Below are 22,449 nucleotides of genomic sequence, written 5' to 3' on the forward strand. Positions count from 1 at the left end.
TTTTTTTCCTAATTCCTAAATTGGACATTGGTAATAGGGATGGAGTAAAACAAGAAAGCAATTATTCATTCTCTGCTTTACTAAAGACAAGAACATTCTCCAGAGTAGAATCAAAAGATAAATGTTCTTTGGTTTATGATGATTTCAGAAGAAAACTTAACCTTCATTTAGTCATTTCTAACAAGAGTTCAGCCTTTTCTGTCAACTAAAAAAAAAATTAATGGATCATATCACCTAGGCATATCTAGAAGCAAAAATTTCTTCCCATTAAAAATGCTTTCAAAAGATCTCTAATATGTTTATATACCCAAATAATTTGTTACTAATACTTCACAAGGAATAGCATTTTATTACTGTAATCACAAAATCATAATTTCTGTACAGGAATGTATAAGTGAACATTAATCAACACGTTGATAATTCACTTCATAACGAGGGCAAACACGCTACAGAATGTATTGTAAAGAAAAAAATATGTAAAATTGTCTGGCCTTGCAGTGCACTGTTTAGTGCAAGTATTTAAGACACAACAGTGTTCAATTCAGCAAAGTACTGCAGAATGTCATGCCACAGTCCACTTAAGTCAAGGAGGGTCGGGACATGCAGCTTGTAATAAAATGGCAGAGTATATATGTGTGTGTATATATATATATATATGTATATATATATATTTATATATATATAAAAAACCACATGTAATTCATAAAATATAGAGTGGTTTATTTAGATGGTTTTAAATGATTTCACTGTGGAATTCAGCGTAACCGGAACAAACATCCAAGATCTTCATAACAGAAATCTTCTCACTAGGCAATGGCTTTGGCTTCAGGCAGGAATGCCTCCCAGTATTTTATCAGCTGTGGATCATAACCAAAGATATTCTAATTACCTTTTTGTCATTTATATGCACATATTCCGTACCGCATTTAAAAATGTATATGTAAGTAGCTAACAATGACTAACATTTATTAAAGTCTGGTTCTAACTTTTTTTTTAACGTTTATTTTTTGAGAAACAGCACAAGTCGGGGAGAAATAGAGAGGGAGACACAGAATCCAAAACAGGCTCCAGGCTCTGAGCTGTCAGCACAGAGCCCGACCCGGGGCTCAAACTCACAAACTGTGAGCTGAAGGTGGGTGCTTAACCAGCTGAGCCACCCAGGAGCCCCTACTATAGCCTGCTTCCAAATGGGATCATTTAAATGTCCCTAATTGAAGTCTGTCAACATATTTCGTGTGTAAATTATTTTAAATGTTAATTCCCACTGGCTAATTTCAGTTTTTGATGTAAACAATATAGTTTTTAAAATACCTTACAACTTCAGATTTTTGTGGCTTATGTGGAATTGTATATAAAAACAGATTGTTACTGTAAATTAAATGAGACTACCTTAAATAATAAAACTGCAATGAACTGTCCCAATATGAAGGGATAACATCCTAATCAGAGGGTATTCACATTTTATGTTATTGGTAGCCAAAAACAATGAAAAAAAAAGGAGCAAGAAAAGAAAACACTAGGCAGGAAAGAAAGGGACACATGCAGTCTCTCTTGAAACTGGAAGGCATCAGCTGCCAGTGTTTCTTCAATAGTCCACAGAATTAACCAAAGTATAAACTGAAGTTATGTTTAAAACAACTCCTTTAAAAACAAGTTCATGTAAATTGTTCTTTTAAAAAATCTAACCTGGTGAACTAAGTATTTAAAGACTAAATGTAATCTGAACATATAATGTCATTGCTTAATCAAAAACTAATCTATTTTATATTACATAATCAAGTTTCTATCCACATATTTTAAAACTGGAGAAAGAAGACATCCTTTTATTCAAAACATTACATACAATTTGATTGCTCAAACTTGTAATAGAGCAAACAAAAAAAAAAAACCTGTACTATTTTCTTATTAGAGACTTTAATTAAAAGCCACGGTCTTCTCTGTTCTCTCGTTAAGGAGACAAATTTTGTGGCATACAATCATCACAAACCACACACAAAATAAAACAAAGACCAAAACAGCACAACCCCTACCCCTGCCTGCTAACCTTAAATAAGCTAGTTTTTCATTTAAGTTCTGTTATGGAAGAGAACTCACTGTAAGAATTTACTCAAACCACTGTGGTCACTAGGGAACTAAAACTAGGAAGACAAGAAAAGGGAAAAGACTGTCTAGCAAGTTTCTCATCACCTAACGGTGGGAAAAAAGCATCTTGCCTGGTGTTCAAGAGCAGAGGCAAAAAGGACCTGAGACTTTCCAGTTTAACTACCACTAATTATTTCCTCTGTGGTCATCAGTTTTCTCTACCCCATTTCTTATTTTCCGTAAGTATAAAAGCTCCTTTCACTGATGTGTTTAAAATGAAGAAGTATACCAAAGTCCTAGGAGAATTTATAAGTTATAAAATAAGTCATAAAGAAAACAAGCTTACCTGTTGTTGTGTTTGTACTAATGATTCTAAGTACTTGATAATAACAGTTTTAAAATCTTTCACTCGTTCTTTCTGTAGTACATGAAGAAAAACTCCATTAGTACAAAACTAAATTCGATTTTACTACAAAATCACAGCAAAAAAAAAAAAAAAAGAAAAAAGACCACGTTGTTGGGACAAGTGTAGAATTATTATACTTGCCTCAAATCTTCCCACTTCTTTTCGAATTGTTTTAGAAATCTGTTCAAAATCTCTTTCTCCTTGTTGTACCTTTGCCTCCCACTAATAAAAACAAACAAAAAAGCACAAATTTATAACTCTTGTCAGGAAAATATTATAGACCTAGCTCATTTAATGTAAGGTCTGTAGACCCTGAGGAAGCTCATTACTGGCAAAGCCCAATTCAGGATTATTCAAACTTTCATCTAACTTCTAAGCAGCAGAAACGCCTAGGAGGTTAATTTTCATTAATATTTCACTGTCACATTTACTCAAGACGACGATATTAAAAAATTTTTTTTTAATGTTTATATTTATTTTTGAGACAGAGAGAGACAGAGCATGAGCAGGGGAGAGGCAGAGAGAGGGGGAGACACAGAACCTGAAGCAGGCTCCAGGCTCCGAGCTGTCAACACAGAGCCCGACACGGGGCTCGAACTCATCAATCACGAGATCGTGACCTGAGCCGAAGTTGGACGCTCAACCGCCTGAGCCACCCAGGCACCCCATGATGAGGATATTTCAGTACTTAATCAATTACAATCTCCACAGCTTAATTATACGACTAAGAAAGATGAAAACATTGAGTATAAAATTCACTATGAAATAATTTAGCAGTGTTTTTGATATCATTAATAATTCCATATTATATCAAAAATATTCTGCCAAGTTCAAGAATACACGTTCATCACAATTTATATGCCCATGGAAATACTTTAAATTAAGAAAAGTGTACGACAAACATTTAAAAAACATTTTTTAATACTAAAATGTTCGGCTTAAAAAAAAAGTGTGGAATTATGGTCTACTGAAGACCTTGCTCGTCAACATTAAATTCAGTACAGAAACAACAAAACATGTGACCAGTGACCAATGGAACAGCTAAAATAAAATAACTGAAGACTTAAGCAATGAAATGGTATTTTCCCACTATGTAACCAAAACAGTGGTACATACTCTTCAAAGAGCAGGTACATTTACTTTTAGTAATATAAAGGTTGTCCTACCTCTTCAATTTCCTTATTGAAGCATGGCAAAAGAAGTGTATAAATTATAATAAACTTATACAAATTTACTGAAATACCATATATAGTACATATATATGGGGGATAATGTTGCTTGGAAAGCTAAATATGGGGCAAGTCTATGCTCTAAAACATAAAATAAGTAATTATCTGAAATTAAATGAACCATCTCAAAAGAAATGTGTAATTACTAATTAGAGGTTAATTTAAATCTTTTCCTTGTGCGCTTCTTTATCCATTCCATAATAATCGTGTGGCAGTAAGAAAGGGCTCTGGAGATATTTGACGATGATCAAAACATTAAAGTAATTCTAACACAGTTCATAAAATTATGGAGAAATGGCTAGTGTTGAATGGCTCAGAAAAAAATTTATGAAAAATTATGCATATATGAATGACTCACGGAAAATTTGAGTAAAGTGATAAATAAAGCATTTTATATTAATCACCTCTCTTATTTCATTTTTAGCTTGCTGTATTTTATCTGGTTTGTTGGCCACCATCATTTTTGCCTCAGTTTCACGTTTTTTGAGCAAAGTAATTTGGGCATCTTCCCATTTCTGCCAGCACTTCATCCGATGGTCAAACACACCCTATAAGTGAACGACATAATGCTATTAAGCGAGGGAGTTACCACTGAATTACTTTCATTATACTTGAAGTGCTGTAATACTGAAAACAATAAAAAGTATTTTAAACACCATTCTCATATGCTAAGATAATGCAAATAAAGATGCTAATATAAGAGAAATTTCTGTGTTCACTTCCTTGAAAACAAAAACAAGTCCCTGTGACTAGAAGAGCTCTGAATAAATAAACAGAAACTACATACAAGATGCATTTATTTCACTAGCCATTTGGGTTTTAAATCTAGCTTGTAATAAGTTTCTAACAGAGTTTTATGAAGACAGATTTAATAGGAAAAGGCTGGTATCATATTTACATTGTAAGTTTCCCTACTTAAAAAAAAAAAAAAAAAATCAAAAGCAGATTTAAGTGTTGGAAATAGGCCAGAAATTGAAAAGAATAAAATGAGAAAACCCCGTAAGACTACAGGAAGTAAAAATGTGGAAGAGATGACCCACAGCAAATAAAAGCAAAGCAATGAAAAAGTAAAGGTGTAACAACAACAAAAGAGAGAGTCCTACACAAGATGAACAGGGAAAATGAGTGTGTGTGTGTGAAACGCACATGCACACACACATCTAGTAGGCAGGACCAAATGAAAAACTAGACCAAAAGATGGTAAGAGACCAAGTCAACCAAATCCACTACTTCTTTCAAGGAGTTTGGCAAAGTAAGAACAAGAGGATGGAAATAAGAATTGAAATATGAACATAAGAGAGTAATTAGAATCTCCTGAAAAAAGGTGACAGATAGAATGGGAGAATGTAATAATAAAACCTCTATTTTGATATTGGAGATACATTCATATTATTTTAGTATTTACTATTTGAACAGATGAAGCTGGTGTTAATACACTGGGTGAACCAGAAAGCAGTAAACCAGAGTTATTTTCATTACCCCAAATAAAGAACTTCTTGGATCAAGAAATAAATAAATCCATGTTCTTATGGGGACTTGCTGAAGAGAAGAGTACACAGATAATCTATCTTAAAAATATACGCTTGGGAACAAATCAAATTTGGATCCAAATACTAGCTCTGTCACTGTATGATCCTGGGTAAATTAATTTCTGTAAGCCACAGATTCCCCAAATATAGAAGGAAGAAAAGGAGATCTGTATTAGTGGATTGGAAATAAAATGAAAAATAGCACAGTGACTTAACCTAGCAGATGTTTAATAATTAGCAGGTACTGTTATGGATTATTCCTAAAACCACACACAAATAAATTAAGAATTGATTAACTCCTGGATTTATACTAAAAGTACAAATAATAATAACACAATAACATAGGAAAAAACCATAACTGGACCGCATTTATATTACTGCATATTTCAAAAATGTGGGCAACAGCAAAAAAAAAAAAACAAAAAAAAAACAAACAAAAAACCTCTAAATCAACCACAAACCAAAGTGTTTTCTTTCCAAAGACCCTGCATATTTCAAATTAACCAGGACAAAAGACATCGTGGGCAAACTGATAAGTCAAAGCATCTTATTTCAGGTATTTAAATCTACCTTGTTAGTTTTAATTTGTCATCTCATATAATTTCTCTTCTCACATTACTGAGTAAATCTTACTGTCCCCTTTGCTTTAAAAAAATTTTTTTTAATGTTTAATTTTTGAGAGAGAGAACACATAAGTGGGGCAGGGGCAGAGAGAGGCTCTGGCTGTGTGGCTCAAACCTGCGAAATGAGAGATCACGACCTGGGCCGAAGTTGGATGCTCAACTGACTAAGCCACCCAGGTGCTCTGCCTGCTTTTCTTATAGTTAAAAGACATTTTCCTCATGATATTCTTTTATTTTAAATGTTTATTTGAGAGAGAGCAGGTGTGTGCACAAGCAAGAGAGGGGAGGGGCAGGGAGAGGGGGAGAGAGAGGAGAGAGAGAGAGAGAGAGAGAGAGAGAGAGAGAGAGAGAGAGAGAGAGACTCCCAAGCAGGCCCTGTGCTATCAGCACGGAAGCTGTCCCAGGGCTCTGATACCAGGAACTGCAAGATAATGACCTGAACCAAAATCAAGCGACCCAGGTGTCTGTCCCAAGGTATTTATTAGAACTTAATTTTGCTTCAGCCAAATTAATTGCATGAAAAATAAGAAAAATAATACATTTAGCATAAGTAGATGAAGAAAGTCACTACCATTTAAACAACACTTGCCCCTCATTAACCCCCTACACATACACAACACCAAAACTTAAGATTTTATTTCTCATCTTTAAGAGAAGAGGGCCACCACATCAGCTCTTCATTTATAAACTCCTCTGTTTAGTAACAATTTGATTACTTAAAATATGTATGAATACAGGGCAAAAGCTAACCAAAATGCCCTTCAATTTCAATATTTGCTTAAGTTCTCAATATATATAAAATGGCGTTTTTGGTGATACAGTAATTTAAACTAATTTTATCCCTGCCCAATTTATTATCTCATCAGATTCTAGAACCACTACATGTTTATTGTGGCACATGTATAGGAGCTCTAAAATAAAGACAGAACTATGAAAGTCAGGTTATAATAAAAAAAATTTAATCTCAGCTCTAAAGAGAAATAACTTTTCTTCATTTGTTTTCCTTGTAATCCAAAAAAAAAAAAAAAAAAAAAAAAAGATCAAAACCACACTTGATATTCTAGAAATGCTACCTTAAAAATCAGTTGGGGCGCCTAGGTAGCTCCGATAGTTGAGTATCTGACTTCAGCTCAGGTCATGATCTCACAGCTCGAAAGTTTGAGAACTGCATCGGGTTCTGTGCTGACCGCTTGGAGCCTGGAACCCGCTTCAAATTCTGTCTCTCTCTCTCTCTTCCTCCCCTGCTCATGCACTATGAACTGTCTCTCTCTCTCAAATATAAATAAATATTTAAAAAAAATTTTTTTAAATGAGTTAAATCACAACTTAATGTTTGTCTTGTATGTCAAGAACCAAATCTGCTCTAGTAGAACCAGCCTCTCCTGTAAGAGAGACAGATTTACACTGATGAACTACTTTGGACCTCCATCCCTCTGCCAATTTATGTTATACATTTGTATGCAAACAGGCCTAGGTTAGACAAGGCTGCAGTTGTGGAACATTTTCCCTGGTCCACCAAAACACTACAATTTTAATTTTAATTTTTTAAATTTAATTTTTTTTAGTTTTACACTTCATGCCCAGCACAGGGCTTGAACTCACCACCCTGAGGTCAAGACCTGAGTTGACATCAAGAGTCAGACGCTCAACTAACTAAGCGATCCACACATCCATTCCTAGTTTTAATTTTAATTAATATCACCTTCCAATTCAGTGATTCTGAATATGCCACTCAGCTTCCTGGAGTCGTCAAAGGATGTTGATTACTTATAGCCAAACAAAGAAGCTTTTCAACTCTTTGGGGAAACCATCTAGTGGGTTTACAAGGTATTTTACATGTTTTATAAATTTACATTCTCTGTAAGAATTCTTCATGAAAAGTTCTAGTGCAAAACATACTGAAAACCGTATTTTCAATCCCTGACCCTACTGTAGGGGTTCACAGGCAGCCAATACATGAGAATGCATACAATGAATACAATGCTTAATATATGTTAGGTAACATTACTAGCCAAAATGTGGGAGTCCTACATGTGAGAGGCCATGCCCCGTACAAAGAGAAAAGCATGAGTTTCCTGGATACACGGCCAGGCTTAAGTAATACTGTAAGTGGCTGGTCTTAGCTCCTTCCCCACTTTGGCTCTAAAGCACTTTTAGTTTCAAACTTATCATCAGAAAAGTATTTTCAATATGGATAAAAAGAAAGGGCTAGGTAGTATTAAGTAGCTATTAGAAATACAGAAGACCAAACACAAAAGAAAACTGGGCACAGGACATGAAGAGTTCACACACACAAAAAGAAACGGAAATGGCTTAACATTTGTAAAGAGGCTTAAATTCACAATAACTAAAGAAATGAAAACTTATACCAAAAAGCACCTTTGTTATTTGGGTGGGAGAAGAAGGAACACATACGATGATGGGAGTACAAAGGAGTATAATCTCTTCAGACAGTAACAAAAGAGTACTTACTGAAATTTAAAATTCATATACCCTTTGGCCAAGCAACTCTATCTACTTCTAGGAAGTTTATGCCCAAAGAGTGATTTTCAAAAAACTTACTATTTACAAGTAGACTGAGGCTATCCAATCAAACCTTAAAAAGAATGTAATGTATCTATAGAGGCTAACGTGAACACTTGCCCAAAACGGAGTGGGTGAAAAAGCTGGCAAGGAACGGTATATAGTATGCTCCTTCTTCAAGAAGGAAGAGATGCAGGGAGGGAGGAAAAAAGAGAGCAAGAGAAAGAAAGGTGGCAAGAAAAAGAAAATGAGTGTCATACACATGCATAGCTAAGGCTGTAAAGACATACAAGAATGTAACAGCATTTGACTGAGGAAAGAGACCCACGGTATTGGGAAGAGAAGGACTTGGCTTTTTTTTTTTTTAGTTTTTTTAATGTTTATTTATTTTTGAAAGAGAGACACACAGAGAGACAGAGTGCAAGCAGTGGAGGAGCACAGACAGAAGAAGACACAGAATCTGAAGCAGGCTCCAGGCTCTGAGCTGTCAGCACGAAGCCCGATGCGGGGCTTGAACCCACAGACGACGAGATCGTGACCTGAGCCAAAGTCGGCCACTTACCTGATTGAGCAACCCAGGAGGCCCTGAACTTGACCTTTTTGGGTTGTGAGATTTAATATGTCCATGGATCACATTTTCAAATACAAATAAATCGGTTTAAAAAAAAAAACCAAACCAAACCAAAGACCACAAAAATTCCCTCTCAATCTATCCCATAATTTCTCAACTCCTTTGTGCAGCTGACCTGGGCAAGGTTTCAGCAGAAAACAAAGTCGATGTGAAAGAGCTTAATTTACTTCAAGATATAACTTAAGCATGGCTCTTTAACTTTCTTTCAGTCAAGGAATCACTAATTCAGTTCTTCTCAAAGTCTGTTCCATTTATGTGAAAAGATATTAAGTGAAAAAGAACTCCTGTTCATATGACTTTGTAAATCTCTGGACTACATAAGGTTAAATGTTTTATTTTATTTTTTACTCCTAGACAGTTATGAGCATTTTAATGCTCTCTCAATCTGGAAGACAGGGATACTGTATACATTATCTCCCAAACTCAGTTGATCATGGTACATCTTCTGGTGTCAGCGTTATTCTGCAAAACATGAACTTAAGTGAATTTCAGAGAAGGTAAAACTACAGCAGGAAGACTGAGGCAGCACAGGGCCAGCCCAGGTGAGGGCTCATCACCCAAGACACAAGCAGGCCATTCCCACCAGGGAGTAATCTCCCGGGCTGGTGCTCCTCAGCAGGTACTCCTTCTTACAGACACTGCCTGGCTTCCCTTTTTGGATCCATAGGTATTCTGAAAGGTGCTCTACTTATTTACAGCAGCCCTCATGCTAGTGGGAGTTCTGGAATGAGGTGAGATTGGATGGGAGAGGAACAGGAACCATTATGTGTGCAATGGATTTCTGCATATCACAAGTTGCCCATGTACAATGAAGTACACTCTAATAACTGCTGTCTATATTACCTTAAGTAACTGAAAAGTACAATTAACCACCAGAAATATACAGAGTAACACCTAAGAGTAAATACGACCAAAACTGGTAATTTTACCAATCCCAAGATAGCGCCATTCTTTAGAGCTAAGAACCCTCTAGCAATAACTGTCACCGTTAGCTTGAGAAGAAGATTGTAAATAATATACAGTGTATCAATGTTCTATGTATTAATACTAAATTGGACACAGACTTTAACTGAAAAAAAGGAACAAGGTCTCAGTAACTTTGTCTGAATTCAAAGTAAAAGGTAAATTCCCAGTTCCTCTACCCTATGATGATTAATGCTCATAAAAATAATCGAAAGACACCATAGGATCTTTAAGTACCTTTTGAAACATAGGATAGATAAAATAACATGCACTTTAACTATAGGAATACTGGAGACATCTGTAGAAAACCAATTTTCATTAGTTAACTAGATTACTTTCCCAACTATTCAGAAACTTAACTGTTCATCCTTAAACATTACTACAAGATAACACAATTTATTATCTAATCTAGTCCCGAGTCAGCTCTAAATATACAGTGACTACATATTTCAGTGTGTGCAAAGAATGTTTGCTTCTAGTTCAGATGAATGCTACAAGCCACCATTCAACATTTATGCAACAATCAGTTCTGGTTTTGTTCTGCTTCCTATCATACCTTTACTAACGATAACAGAGTCCATGGCTAGTTTTAGTTCAAGCTAGAGTGAACAAATAAATACTACCGGTTAGGTGCAAGCTTGTATAGGTAAGTATGTAGGTACACGTGTATCGTTTTCACTGTATTTGGCATTGTTTACACCTCTTAAAAACATCAGTTGTATCTACCACGTTGTCCAAGTCACAGTGGAAGAAAGTATTCGGCTATGAATCATCCATCTTGAAGCCATCTATATGTACTGAGAGAATACAGAACTTACACACTTAAATACATGCCTAATGGGTAACCAATTCTTCTTAAAAGCAAACCACTGAAGTGAGAAAAACTCAAGGAAGATTGCAAAATGAGGCTTACTTTCACTGCGGCAATAAGACGAATGTAGTCACTAAGTAGTTCTGAAAACATATAAAAGTCAGCAAAAGCCTGTTCTTGATGTAACTGGTCTATCTTCTCCTCCACTTCCGCAAGCTGAGACAGAGCTCTAGATAAAGCAGTGTGGTCCTCAGAATTACCTAACATGGCAGCACTTTTAGCAAAGGCAGCTGTGTTGGCTGAAAGTTCTGAAATAAAAAAGTATTCACTTTTACTGTTCACTAGTAAAGTTTTTAAATACTGCATTGATTTCTCTACTTTCTCTCTAAATTTTATCTGTTCATGTATTGCTCAAATAATTATCTTAAAATAATTAACATAAAACAACCAGTCATTAAGACGCCTTCAGCATACATGCCAACTGCTCAGAGCTCTACGGAAAATTAGAAGAACATTAAAGAAAAATCAAGAAGAACCACTGCCTATATTCCCAAGGGATGAACTATGTTTAATTATATATAATCTGCCTCCCCCTTCTTCCTGAAGCGCTCACTGTTTTTGTCTATTCCTATAAAAGATAAAACACATTTTCTTGTCTCTGGAAAGCACTGGAAGGACTTGTAATTGACTTATACTACATTTCTTGGCCTTTACACATTTATTTGAAATTGAAAATGTCTCTAATTTTTAACGAAAACATTATTTAGCTAATAGGAAAAAAATCACGGTAAAACTGTAGAGAATTGTGTAAATCATAAAAATCTTATTTTTTTCTTTGTGTACAATGCTTGAACAGTGCTTGGTGGAAATACTAAGAATTTCTAAACAGATTTCTGAACATAATCATTTCAGACACAGATGTTTATAAGCTAAATAATGCCAAGAACTAATAATACATTGCCTAGAAATTGCTCTACGTTACATAATTTTCTCTAAAAGAACCATAAAGTCATTCTCTACAAGATACAGTATAAATGGCAAAAGCTGTTATAAACTACTTTCAATAAAAGCGTACTGATGTATTTCTGTAGTTGTTTTACTGAAATGGTTACTGGTAATGGTACATACTACATTACTTAGTAAGTACTTTAGAAAGCTAACATGAAAATCCTCATATTCTTAGAAAACAACAAAAACTTCATCATAGAATTAAAAAAATACAACTCAAATTGCCAATCAATTTTTAACGGCCCCTCCCCTAGACTTTTTAATTTGGCTGTTCAACAAATGAAGAAAATAATTCAAAATTTTCTAGGAAATGCAGGCACACAGGAAGTTTTCAAAGACAAATTTCAAAAATCAATTTTTAAGCTGATATTTTTAACTGTATCAGTTACTAATAAGACATCTTCATTCATTAAACTATACGAATGTTAACAAAGTGTTAATCAAATGAACAACAGTTTTAAACCAAACTTTAAAATATACTTTTATAAGCTCAGGATTTTTATACTTCTCAACTAAGTTAGGTTACAACAGAACAAAAAAATATTAACAAGGTTGAAATGGAAAACATTCTCTTAAACTATTGTTCTCTCTCTTCTATAGTAGCTCCAGAATGTGCATTTTAATAAAATTTAAATAAAATTTGTAATTAACTAATGGTGTTAAACACATAAATAACGAGGCAAACAAACCTTTTCTATGACAGACCAAGGCTTCAACACTAGCATGAAGTTTCCTAAGTTGCTGATCCAGATTTTCAAATTGCTGCTGCTTTTCTTCAAACCACTAAGAAAAAAAAAATGAAAAATGGAGCTAATTTAGCAAGAACAAACCGCTGTAAATTAGGTTACCAATAGCAAGCCACATTCCTTGTTTTAAAGCAACAAATTAACCGTGTATATAAAACCATGGTAGTCAACTGATGTGGCTGAGGACTAAACTCAATAAGCAAATTAATATCCTATTTTCTACTTGTACAGCTTTAAAATGCAATTGTTGGGCTCATTAATTCATCTCATTATTCAAGTCGAAAAATCAGCTCTTACTGCATCCGATTCATTCATCTTGATTGTCATTTTGTTGACAGCGTCGGCAGCCTTGTTCACCATCCTCAATATTCCTGCTCCACTCAGAGCCTGTGTGTTAACTGCTCTAGGCAGCTGGAATTGAATGACAAATAAGGGCAAACAAACCGGTTAAAAGGCTGGAGGTTTAAGTGGGCGCAAAAGGAACTGCACACCCCCTCCAAAAAAAGAAAAAAAGAAAAAAAAGGAGGTTGTATTTTCTTCACTCTCATACATTTCAATAGTGAGATCTAATTTCTCAAATACACTACTTGTACACTCTCAAAGGAAAACTTAAAAAATAGACTTTCCATTTGCTTTTCTTCAGCACGTTTACATTTAGATGGAACAACACTCTGTTTGTCAAAATATATTAAGAGATTGTCAAGTACCTTAACACTGGCCACCTGTTTGCTTGCAGAAATAAACTTGTTTATAAGGAAAGAAGAAAGTCTTGAGAAAAATCTCCTTATGTTCAGCTAGGAGGGTGTGATTCTAAATTTTTAAAAAATTCTAGTATTCCAGTAAATTAAAAAAAAAAATCTCAAATAGTAATAATTAGAACTGTAAACTGTTACAAGCCCCAAATGTACTAAGCATCTCAAATCAAAGGAGCAGCATGGTTATAATTTAAGCTCTTTTAAGTCGCAAATTTGCTTTCAGAACCTTGGTAAGAATATTAGAATGTAGACATATAAACACATTTAGCTGTCTCTAAAAGGAGGCCTGAATAAACTTATTTCAACACAATGCCTAAACAACCACTTAGGGCATTGAGAATTAGACTATTTAGAGATCATTCTTCTAAACCTGGTTTAAAAATTTTTGAAAAAGAAAGTGGTCATCCTACTGTTACCAAAGCAGAAAAGGTATTTTACTAATAATTTAAATTATTAAAACACTAACCTCAAGGGGCACCTGGGTGGCTGAAATCAACTCCTGATTTCAGCTCAGGTTATGATCTCATAGTCATGAGATTGAGCCCCATGTCAGGCTCAGAACTGGGTGTGGAGCATACTTAAGATTCTCTCCCTCCCTCTCCCTTTGCCTCTCCCCCATGAATGCACTCTCTCTCATAATAAACACTAAGCGCCACCCCCCCCCAAAAAAAAGAAAAAAGAAAATCAGTTTGTTCCATCCACTAATCCCATCATTTACCGAATATCTAGTTTTACAAAAATTATCAAAATGACAAACACAGGGGTGCCTGCGTGGCTCAGTCGGTTAAGCATCGACTTTGGCTCAGGTCATGATCTCACAGTTCGTGAGTTTGAGCCCTGCGTCAGGCTCTGTGCTGTCAGCTCAGAGCCTGGAGCCTGCTTCAGATTCTGTGTGTGTGTGTCTCTCTCTCTGCCCTTCCCCAACTCACACTGTCTGTCTCCCTCAAAAATAAATAAAACATTAAAAAAAACCTTATTTTTAAAAAATAAAATGACAAACACAAATAATAAGAAAATTCGTATCATACAAAAATTTAAAGTAGAAATAATACCTCTGAACTTTCCAGGAACTGCCTTAAATCAGGATCCTGTAGTAAAGTTGGATGCTTTACTGTTCTTTGAAGATACCTAGATATAAGAATAAAATTTCTCCTTTATTTATGAGTAGCACTTTAAATATTATTTGAACAAAATCACAAAAACAAACCAAAAAAATAGGTAAAATGATGTCCTCAGTCTGCCTCTTAGACTATCAGTCTGCTTTCACTCTAATTGTTTAGGCTCTTATAGCAATTTAATGACTAAAAAGCTTTTTATTCCTCTTTTGAAAGTTCATCATATATAAAAAGAGACATGGCAGGCTGTGGAGATGGGGATACAGGAGAGATTAAATAATTTACTAAACTTCTCACTGGGAAGTATAGAGCTGTAAAAAGGTATATGAGTTTGTTGAATAATTTGATCTTCGGGTGGAGTCACCATGTTCTGAGCTAATATTTCAGAGTCCTAACACATATCACTATATATATTCCAATCAACTATTTTTTTTTTATTACTGCTGTTATCACCAAAACAGAGAAACACCTACCAGATTTTTTTTGCCTGTCAGCAAATTATCAAATCAGCTTTGATCTTTATTGGACAAGGACTGATTTTCTTCAAAATTCTATTTTTAATAAGGTTTTGCTAAAAGTTTGATTCATGTTTTTCTTATAGGACACAACATAAAATAAAAATGAAAAGTAAAGAGAAACACCCTTGCTAAATCACTTTTAGCCCAACTTTAGATATTTTCCTTTACTAGAACATAGAAAAGCCCAAGTTTCTGCCATCCATAATTAACATTCTTTCATAAAAAGAAAAAAGGTCCACTATTTAATTATTCTTGATTACTTATCTAATCTCATGTTCTGCAAAATTATTCTTCCCTTAATGATTACATATACTAGTATTTCAATTATAGTATTTTACCTCACAGTTAACATGTTTATTATACATCTACAGAATAAATGTTAATCATTAATTTTCTTCGATCTCATTATAAGATTATAAAACATACCCAAAGCTTCTGAAAAGCAATGGTAACCTTCTATAAAGTCACAATGGTATAAAGTCACAATTCTACCCAGTGGTTAAAACGACTATTTTATCAGGGCCGAAATGTTAACTTCTGTTTTTATATATTTTAATACATTAAACTTCAAGTCATTAGCCCACATAAGAAAACACTGTAACAGAAATAGAGCATTTAGCAGGTATGTGCAATACATTCAACACTGTGGCTTAAAAAAATTTACTGCCAATAATATCAAGCTAAAAACGAGATGCAACAGGAATGTTAATTTTGTGTCAAAGAAATGGTGGTATACTCCCACTGGAATTTTACTTACAGTTTTAATACTCAAGTTTTCCAATAGTATTGGGTTATTTGGTTGTTGAGGCCGTGTACCGCTTAAAGCAGTTTGCATAAGTTGTTCACGGGAGCGCATACAACAACTGGCAAACAGCAAGTACTCAGACATTTGTAAAATGAACCAGCGGGAAGGAAGACGAAACATGTCGTACCCAAACTTTGTACATCCTAATAGTTCAAACCTAAATGTCATTACCTACTACTACTTACATTCTAAAATGGCTTTCCAAAGTGAGCTCTGTAGAATAGTCTCCTTCAGTATTCCGGGAAAAAGACTGGTTCTATAATCAGGCAAGTCTGAAACTTATACACATCACTCTCTTTGAGTCCTAAATAGCAGCGTGTTAAGCGCTGCACAAAGTTTTTTTTTTTTTTTTAAATTTTTTTTTCGACGTTTATTTATTTTTGGGACAGAGAGCGACAGAGCATGAATGGGGGAGGGGCAGAGAGAGAGGGAGACACAGAATCGGAAACAGGCTCCAGGCTCTGAGCCATCAGCCCAGAGCCCGACGCGGGGCTCGAACTCACAGACCGTGAGATCATGACCTGGCTGAAGTCGGACGCTTAACCGACTGCGCCACCCAGGCGCCCCATCGCTGCACAAAGTTTTATAGGAAAAAAACCTGGTTTAACTTTGTTAAACCCTACATTAACAAAACTCAATTGTCTAGATTTTCCTTTGTCATCCTACCACATACTAGCATTCTGAGGTATCAACATCTTGGAAAAGGGCATTCTAGAAAAAGACAGAAAAACTTTACTTCTTATGGGTTACACAGAAGTAAATAGCAGTTAACTGTTTCTTAAAAAGTATTAAGCTTAATGTTAAAATTAGGAACAGGAATATAAAACATATTTTTTTGTTCCAGAGATAATTACCTTTTAATGTTTTTTTCTAAAGGTGGATGTATACACACAAACTCAGATTTGGTTTCCACAAAAATATTACACCATTATACCTATTGGTGTGTATCCTTTCCCGCAAAACAGTCAGTTGTAGGTACCTTTCTATGTCATGAAATACTACTAATGTCATTTTTATTTATTTACTACATGGAATTCTATCCTACAGATAAACTATAATGTAGTTATTTTTTAATACTACAATCACTACTCACTTTCTTATAATTTGCCAAGTACTATCACATACAATGGAATTTTATTCTTCAAATTGATTGTATATAATCTACTTTGCTTATCTTAATACGCACATTTTATGTTTTTAAAATTTTTTTTCTAATGTTTATTTTTGAGAGAGCCAGAATGCCAGTGGGGGAGGAGCAGAAAGAGAGGGAGACAAAATCAAAGCAGACTCCAGGCTCTGAGCTGTCAGCATAGAGCCTGACGTGGGTCCCGAACCCATGAGCCGTGAGATCATGACCTGAGCCGAAGTCAGAAGCTTAACCGACTGAGCCACACTGGTGCCCCTCAATAGGCACATTTTAAATGACAATTCCTATTTTACTAAGTGGTTTGTGTTTTTAAATTAGACAATAAAGGAACAGATTTGCATTTTGCTCTCCCTTCATATCAATCTTTCTACCATTATCACTTTCATCATTTCTTACAAGCCATGAAACTATCCTTCATCTTCATAATCCTTATGTTCATAGGGATGTATATTTTTTCATTTTTTAAAAAATTTTTTAAATTTTAGTTCCACTGTAGTTAACATACAGTGTTGGTATTACTTTCAGGCATACTACGCAGTGATTCACGAGTTCTATACAGTACTCAGTGCTCATCAGGGTAAGTGCACTCTTAATCCCCATCACCTACTGCACTCCCTCCCCTCTCCTCCCCTCTGGTAACCATCAGTTTGTCCTCTATATTTAAGGGTCTGTTTCTTGGTTTTCCTCTCTCTCTTTTTTTCCTTTGCTCATTTGTTGTTTCTTAAATTCTACAGATAAACGAAACCATACTGCATTTCTTACCCTGAATGACTTACTTCATTTAGTAACATACTCTTAGCTCCACCCATGTTGTTGCAAATGGCAAGATTTCATTTCCTTTTATGGCTAATATTCCATTTTATCCACACACAAACACATCTTGATCCATTCATCTATCCATGGATACTTGGGCTACTTCTATATTGTAAATAATGCTGCAATTAACATAGGGGTGCATGCATTCCCCTGAATAAATGTTTTTGTATTTTCTGGGCAAATACACGATAGGAAGATTCCTGGATTGTAGTAGCTCTCTTTTTAACTTTTTGAGGAACTTCCATACTGTTTTCCATAGTGGCTGCACCCGTTTGCATTCCCACCAACCATGCAAAATGGTTCCTTTTTCTCTATATTCTTGCCAACACTTGTTTCTTAACTATTTGATTTTAGCTATTCTCACATATGTGAGGTGATATTTCACTGTAGTTTTAATCTGCACTTCCCTGATGATGAGTGCTGTTGAGCATCTTAAGACATATTTTAAATTAATGAATATTTGTAAATATTCACCAATTCAGAATTAAGGTCCGCAGGGTTGTAGATCTAGAAAGGATGGATACAGAACAAAAACAGGCAAAGAATACAGGGAGAAGAGGGAACACAGGGAGAAGACCGGAAAAGAGGCGTGGGGAGAAAGAGACACATTCGGAAGAAGAAAGAAATGAAGACACAATGGAAAAGCTGACAAGTAAGTATCACACTCAACATGAGACAGGAGTTCTGCAGATTTGCTCCAAGGAAGGGTTACTAAAAAATTTAGAAGAATCGCTTAGGGTTTTAAGTTCTGACTTACTGAAAACAAAACAAAATAAAGCAGGTTACACAAAATTGAGAGGAATAAAGTTAAAAACATTTCTCTTACTCTTAAAAACTGAGAACAAACTGAGGGTTGATGGGGGGGGTGGGAGTGAGGGGAGGGTGGGTGATGGGTATTGAGGAGGGCACCTTTTGGGATGAGCATTGGGTGTTGTATGAAAACCAATTTGACAATAAATTTCATATTTAAAAAAATAAAAATAAAAAATAAAAAAATGTTTTTGACAAAAAAAATTTCTCTTGCTTGAAACTCAAACACAGGTGCTAATGATAACGAACAAAAGAACAGAAAGGCAGAAAGAGCCTGGGCTTTGATGACATTCATTTGTGGATTCAGCAAATATTTGTAAAGCATTTACTAACTGCATGTCATTTTCTGTTCTGAACACTCAGAATACATGAGAGAAAACTGTATTTTAGTAAGAGAAGACTGATCATGAATAAACACACAGATTATATATGCAGTATGTGACCAGCTGGCAGATGCTATGGAAAAAGGAGGGTAGAACAGTAGGTAGAGCAAATGAGATCAAGTGTGCAAGGTATCGTTGGGGGCAATTCAAAGAGAATAGGTTAGAATGAAGCCAATGATCAGAAAAGACTTCACTGGAAAGATGATACTTGAACATCTAAAGTTAAAAGAGGTAAGGGAATTACCATGCAGACATTTGAGAACAAAAGCTTTCTAGGCAACGGGAGAGGCCAGTAAGAAAACTCTAAGGTGGGAAAATGCCAGGGATCTTTGAGAAGCAGCAAAATGACGAGTGTGGCCTGGAGCAGTGTGATCAAGGGGCACAGGAGACAGAACAGATAAGAGTGAGCGGTGCAGGTCATATAAGGTTCTGCAGGCCATCATAAGGACTATGGCTTTTACGGAGTGACATGGGGAGCAAGAAACATGATGTGATTTATATTTTAAGAAGATGGTTCTGACTGCTGTATTAAGAAAGAGCAGAGATTCAAGGATGGAAACAGAAACCAATTAAGAACCTACTGGAGTTAATTCCAGCATTTGGACTACTATGGTAGTAGTGAGAAATGGTTGTATTCCAGATTATCAGAAACTGGCAATAAGATTTTCAGAAAACTGGATAATCCTAAATACTTCCTGATAGGAAGGCATAGATTAATTAATCTGTACTAACTGTTAAGGCCAAGCCAGTTGAGTTTTTAGGTGCTTGGACTGAACACAATCCTGATAACATTTAAGATAAGGAAAAATGCTTTTAATGCTTTCAGCAAGTCGCCCAAGGCCACACAAATACTTTATAGTGTGTAGTGAAATACAGGCTTCAACAGAGAAAGGATTCTAACTCCCTACACACTCTATCATGCTACTCTATACTTCTCTGTTTATATCTGCAGAAGTGTATCCTTACCTATGAAATAAAGTCAATATGCTCTTAACGAAACGTGAAGCACTCAAGAAAACCAAGAGAGTGATCTTAGAGAAACTCTTATTAAAAGTACTTTCTGCTTACTTTAGTGAGTGTGGGTGGCCCAGGAGAGTCCCTTTCTTAATGACTCCCTCTCTTCCTATATTTTAACACCAGATGTTCATCCTTTCATTCAAGACCAAAATCTAAATTTTCTGAGTTGAACAAATAAATACACAAATTTATTACCATAGTATATACAAAGAAAACTACTTCCCTGATCCACTAGATTAAAACTAGGTTAGGCATCCCATAGATAAGCCTGTTCTAATTTTTTTTTTTTCAACGTTTATTTATTTTTGGGACAGAGAGAGACAGAGCATGAATGGGGGAGGGGCAGAGAGAGAGGGAGACACAGAATCGGAAACAGGCTCCAGGCTCTGAGCCATCAGCCCAGAGCCCGACGCGGGGCTCGAACTCCTGGACCGCGAGATCGTGACCTGGCTGAAGTCGGACGCTTAACCGACTGCGCCACCCAGGCGCCCCGAGCCTGTTCTAATTTTTAAATTTTATGAAATGCCACAGAAAACTCCCTTTAGAAAAAGCATCCCAATTCCTCTGCTTCTTTATACCTATATTTTCTTTAGTCATATTTTTTAATGCAAAATGAACTTTTCCCTCATAGTATATGGTTTCTTTTGTTTATTATTATTATTACTGCAATAGCCACTAGGGTAGCACTTAACAAGTAACATTTTTCACTAAAGAAACTGTTTTCAAATATCCACTAGATCAAATCCCAGTATTTCCTTACAACTCTCCTCAATGTTTCATACCACATGATGTTATGGTAAGTACTAAGCAATGCATTCAAGTTGCGAGAAAGGTGAATGTAGAATCAAATTATATGTCCTTGGTACAATAAATCTTCATTAAGTTCCTTATCAAGCATGCCATCTGAAACATTTCAAATTTACTCATAGAAAAATAGGACTTGAAAGGTTTCTCAAAGGGTCATGGTTACACTTTCAGGAAGAACTAAGCGAAATCGAAGCAGAACATTATCTACCTTTACTCTTAAAAACATTTGGTCTGTGACCTCTTTCACAACAGAAACAATTCTAAAGCCTAAGCTAAACTTCTCTGGACACAATTTAATCCCTTCCTGAGTAAATGCTTTTCTCACAGGCACAATCTCATCCTTTAAGACTTCTGTAATAATAAGTTGCATAGTCAGCTTTCTTACTGTAAATTGTTCAAACCTGACTGTACTGCAGCATTTTGTTAAAATGGAAACAATTTATTAATAAGACCTAAAAATAAAGTGACTTAAAAATAGTTTTAATAATAATGTGCACCCTGGAGATAGACATAATATTTCTTAAAATCTGTCCTATCCACCTCATCTACTGATTTTAAGCCAAAAGAGAAAATAAAGAATAAGCACATTCAATTAAAATAACAAGCAAAAAAAACCTATGAAATTAGAAAATTTCTATGTCTAGGTGATTACCAACTTACGTTCTAAAAGTTGGGCTTTAAGATAATTTCAAATTTTTTTTCTTAATTTTCAGCATAGCAAGGAAGGAATAAATGTTAAGATCCTGGGAGTGGGTTCCTCCTATCCGTAACTCATTTGGTCTGTGACATTGAAGACAACCCTTCAAAACTAAAGGAAACATGTCAAGTACTATGCAGTAAGGTAGGGCAAATGTATCAGACTTGAAGCATACAGTCAACTCAATAAATGACTCATACAATTGTGCACTCAAGTCAAAATCAATTATACAAAATTAAAGGAGGGAGCACAAACTTAATTTTTTATTGTGTTTAATAACATTCCTAGCCAAGTAATAATTCAATGGAACTATAGTGAGCCAAATTATCCAACAAAGAATGTGAATATGGGTAAAACTTCCTAGAACCTAAATAATACTAAATATTAAAAATCCAAATATTTCTTATCATTTCTTTCTTCCCATTCACAAGTTTCATGATATCTTTTTACAAGCTTAGCCATTCCTTACTCCTAATGCAAAATACAGCTATGTTTTTAAAAATAGATCTTATTTTATTACAAAAATTTTTTTTAAATGTTTATTCATTTTTGAGCAAGAGATACGTACACAGAGTGTAAGCAGGGGAGGGGCAAAGAGACAGGGAGACACAGAATCTGAAGCAGGTTCCAGGGTCTGAGCTGTCAGCACAGAGCCCGACACGGGGCTTGAAGTCACGAACCGCGAGATCATGACCTGAGCTGTAGTCAGACGCTTAACCAACTGAGCCACCCAGGTGCCACAAAAATCTCTACACCTAACGTGGGGCTGGAACTACAACCCCACAATCGAGAGTCACATGCTCAACCAACTAAAGCAGCCAGGTGCCCCTATGATACATTAATTCTATCCCCAACTAACTAATGCCTTTATATTCCTGCTTACAACACAGGATACAAAAGTAGGTGTTATTTTATTAGACACACTATTTGCTAAATACTAATCCACTATGATGATTAATGAAAACAGAACACAGTATTGTGCTGTTGAAAGAAGTAATTTTCTTAATAAAAGTTTAAAGCACTCTTAG

The 22,449-nt window shown here is 35.3% G+C and overlaps 1 protein-coding gene and 1 long non-coding RNA gene across 3 annotated transcripts in view; both read right to left on the minus strand.

Annotated features, from left to right (window-relative positions):
* Positions 1-329: 329 nt before the first annotated feature.
* Positions 330-22,449, minus strand: part of SNX2 (sorting nexin 2) — a 56,721-nt gene continuing 34,601 nt past the window's right edge. For both annotated transcript variants that reach the window (XM_025925039.2, XM_086705465.1), the window contains 8 exons: positions 14,359-14,434; positions 12,849-12,962; positions 12,495-12,588; positions 10,900-11,105; positions 4,122-4,265; positions 2,630-2,710; positions 2,429-2,500; positions 330-857 (listed from right to left, as the gene is read on the minus strand). In XM_025925039.2, coding sequence (XP_025780824.1) covers positions 807-857; positions 2,429-2,500; positions 2,630-2,710; positions 4,122-4,265; positions 10,900-11,105; positions 12,495-12,588; positions 12,849-12,962; positions 14,359-14,434 — 838 coding nt within the window. In that variant the 3' untranslated portion in view covers positions 330-806. The remainder of the gene's footprint in view (positions 858-2,428; positions 2,501-2,629; positions 2,711-4,121; positions 4,266-10,899; positions 11,106-12,494; positions 12,589-12,848; positions 12,963-14,358; positions 14,435-22,449) is intronic.
* On the minus strand, positions 17,579-22,419 carry LOC147584518 (uncharacterized). The gene is made up of 2 exons (XR_015250608.1): positions 20,414-22,419; positions 17,579-20,185 (listed from the first exon to the last, which is right to left on the minus strand). It is a non-coding gene; the product is annotated as an uncharacterized LOC147584518 (long non-coding RNA).

The sequence above is a fragment of the Puma concolor genome, chromosome A1, assembly GCF_028749965.1.
Source record: "Puma concolor isolate L17-30 chromosome A1, mPumCon1.1.hap2, whole genome shotgun sequence".
Taxonomy (NCBI): domain Eukaryota; kingdom Metazoa; phylum Chordata; class Mammalia; order Carnivora; family Felidae; genus Puma; species Puma concolor.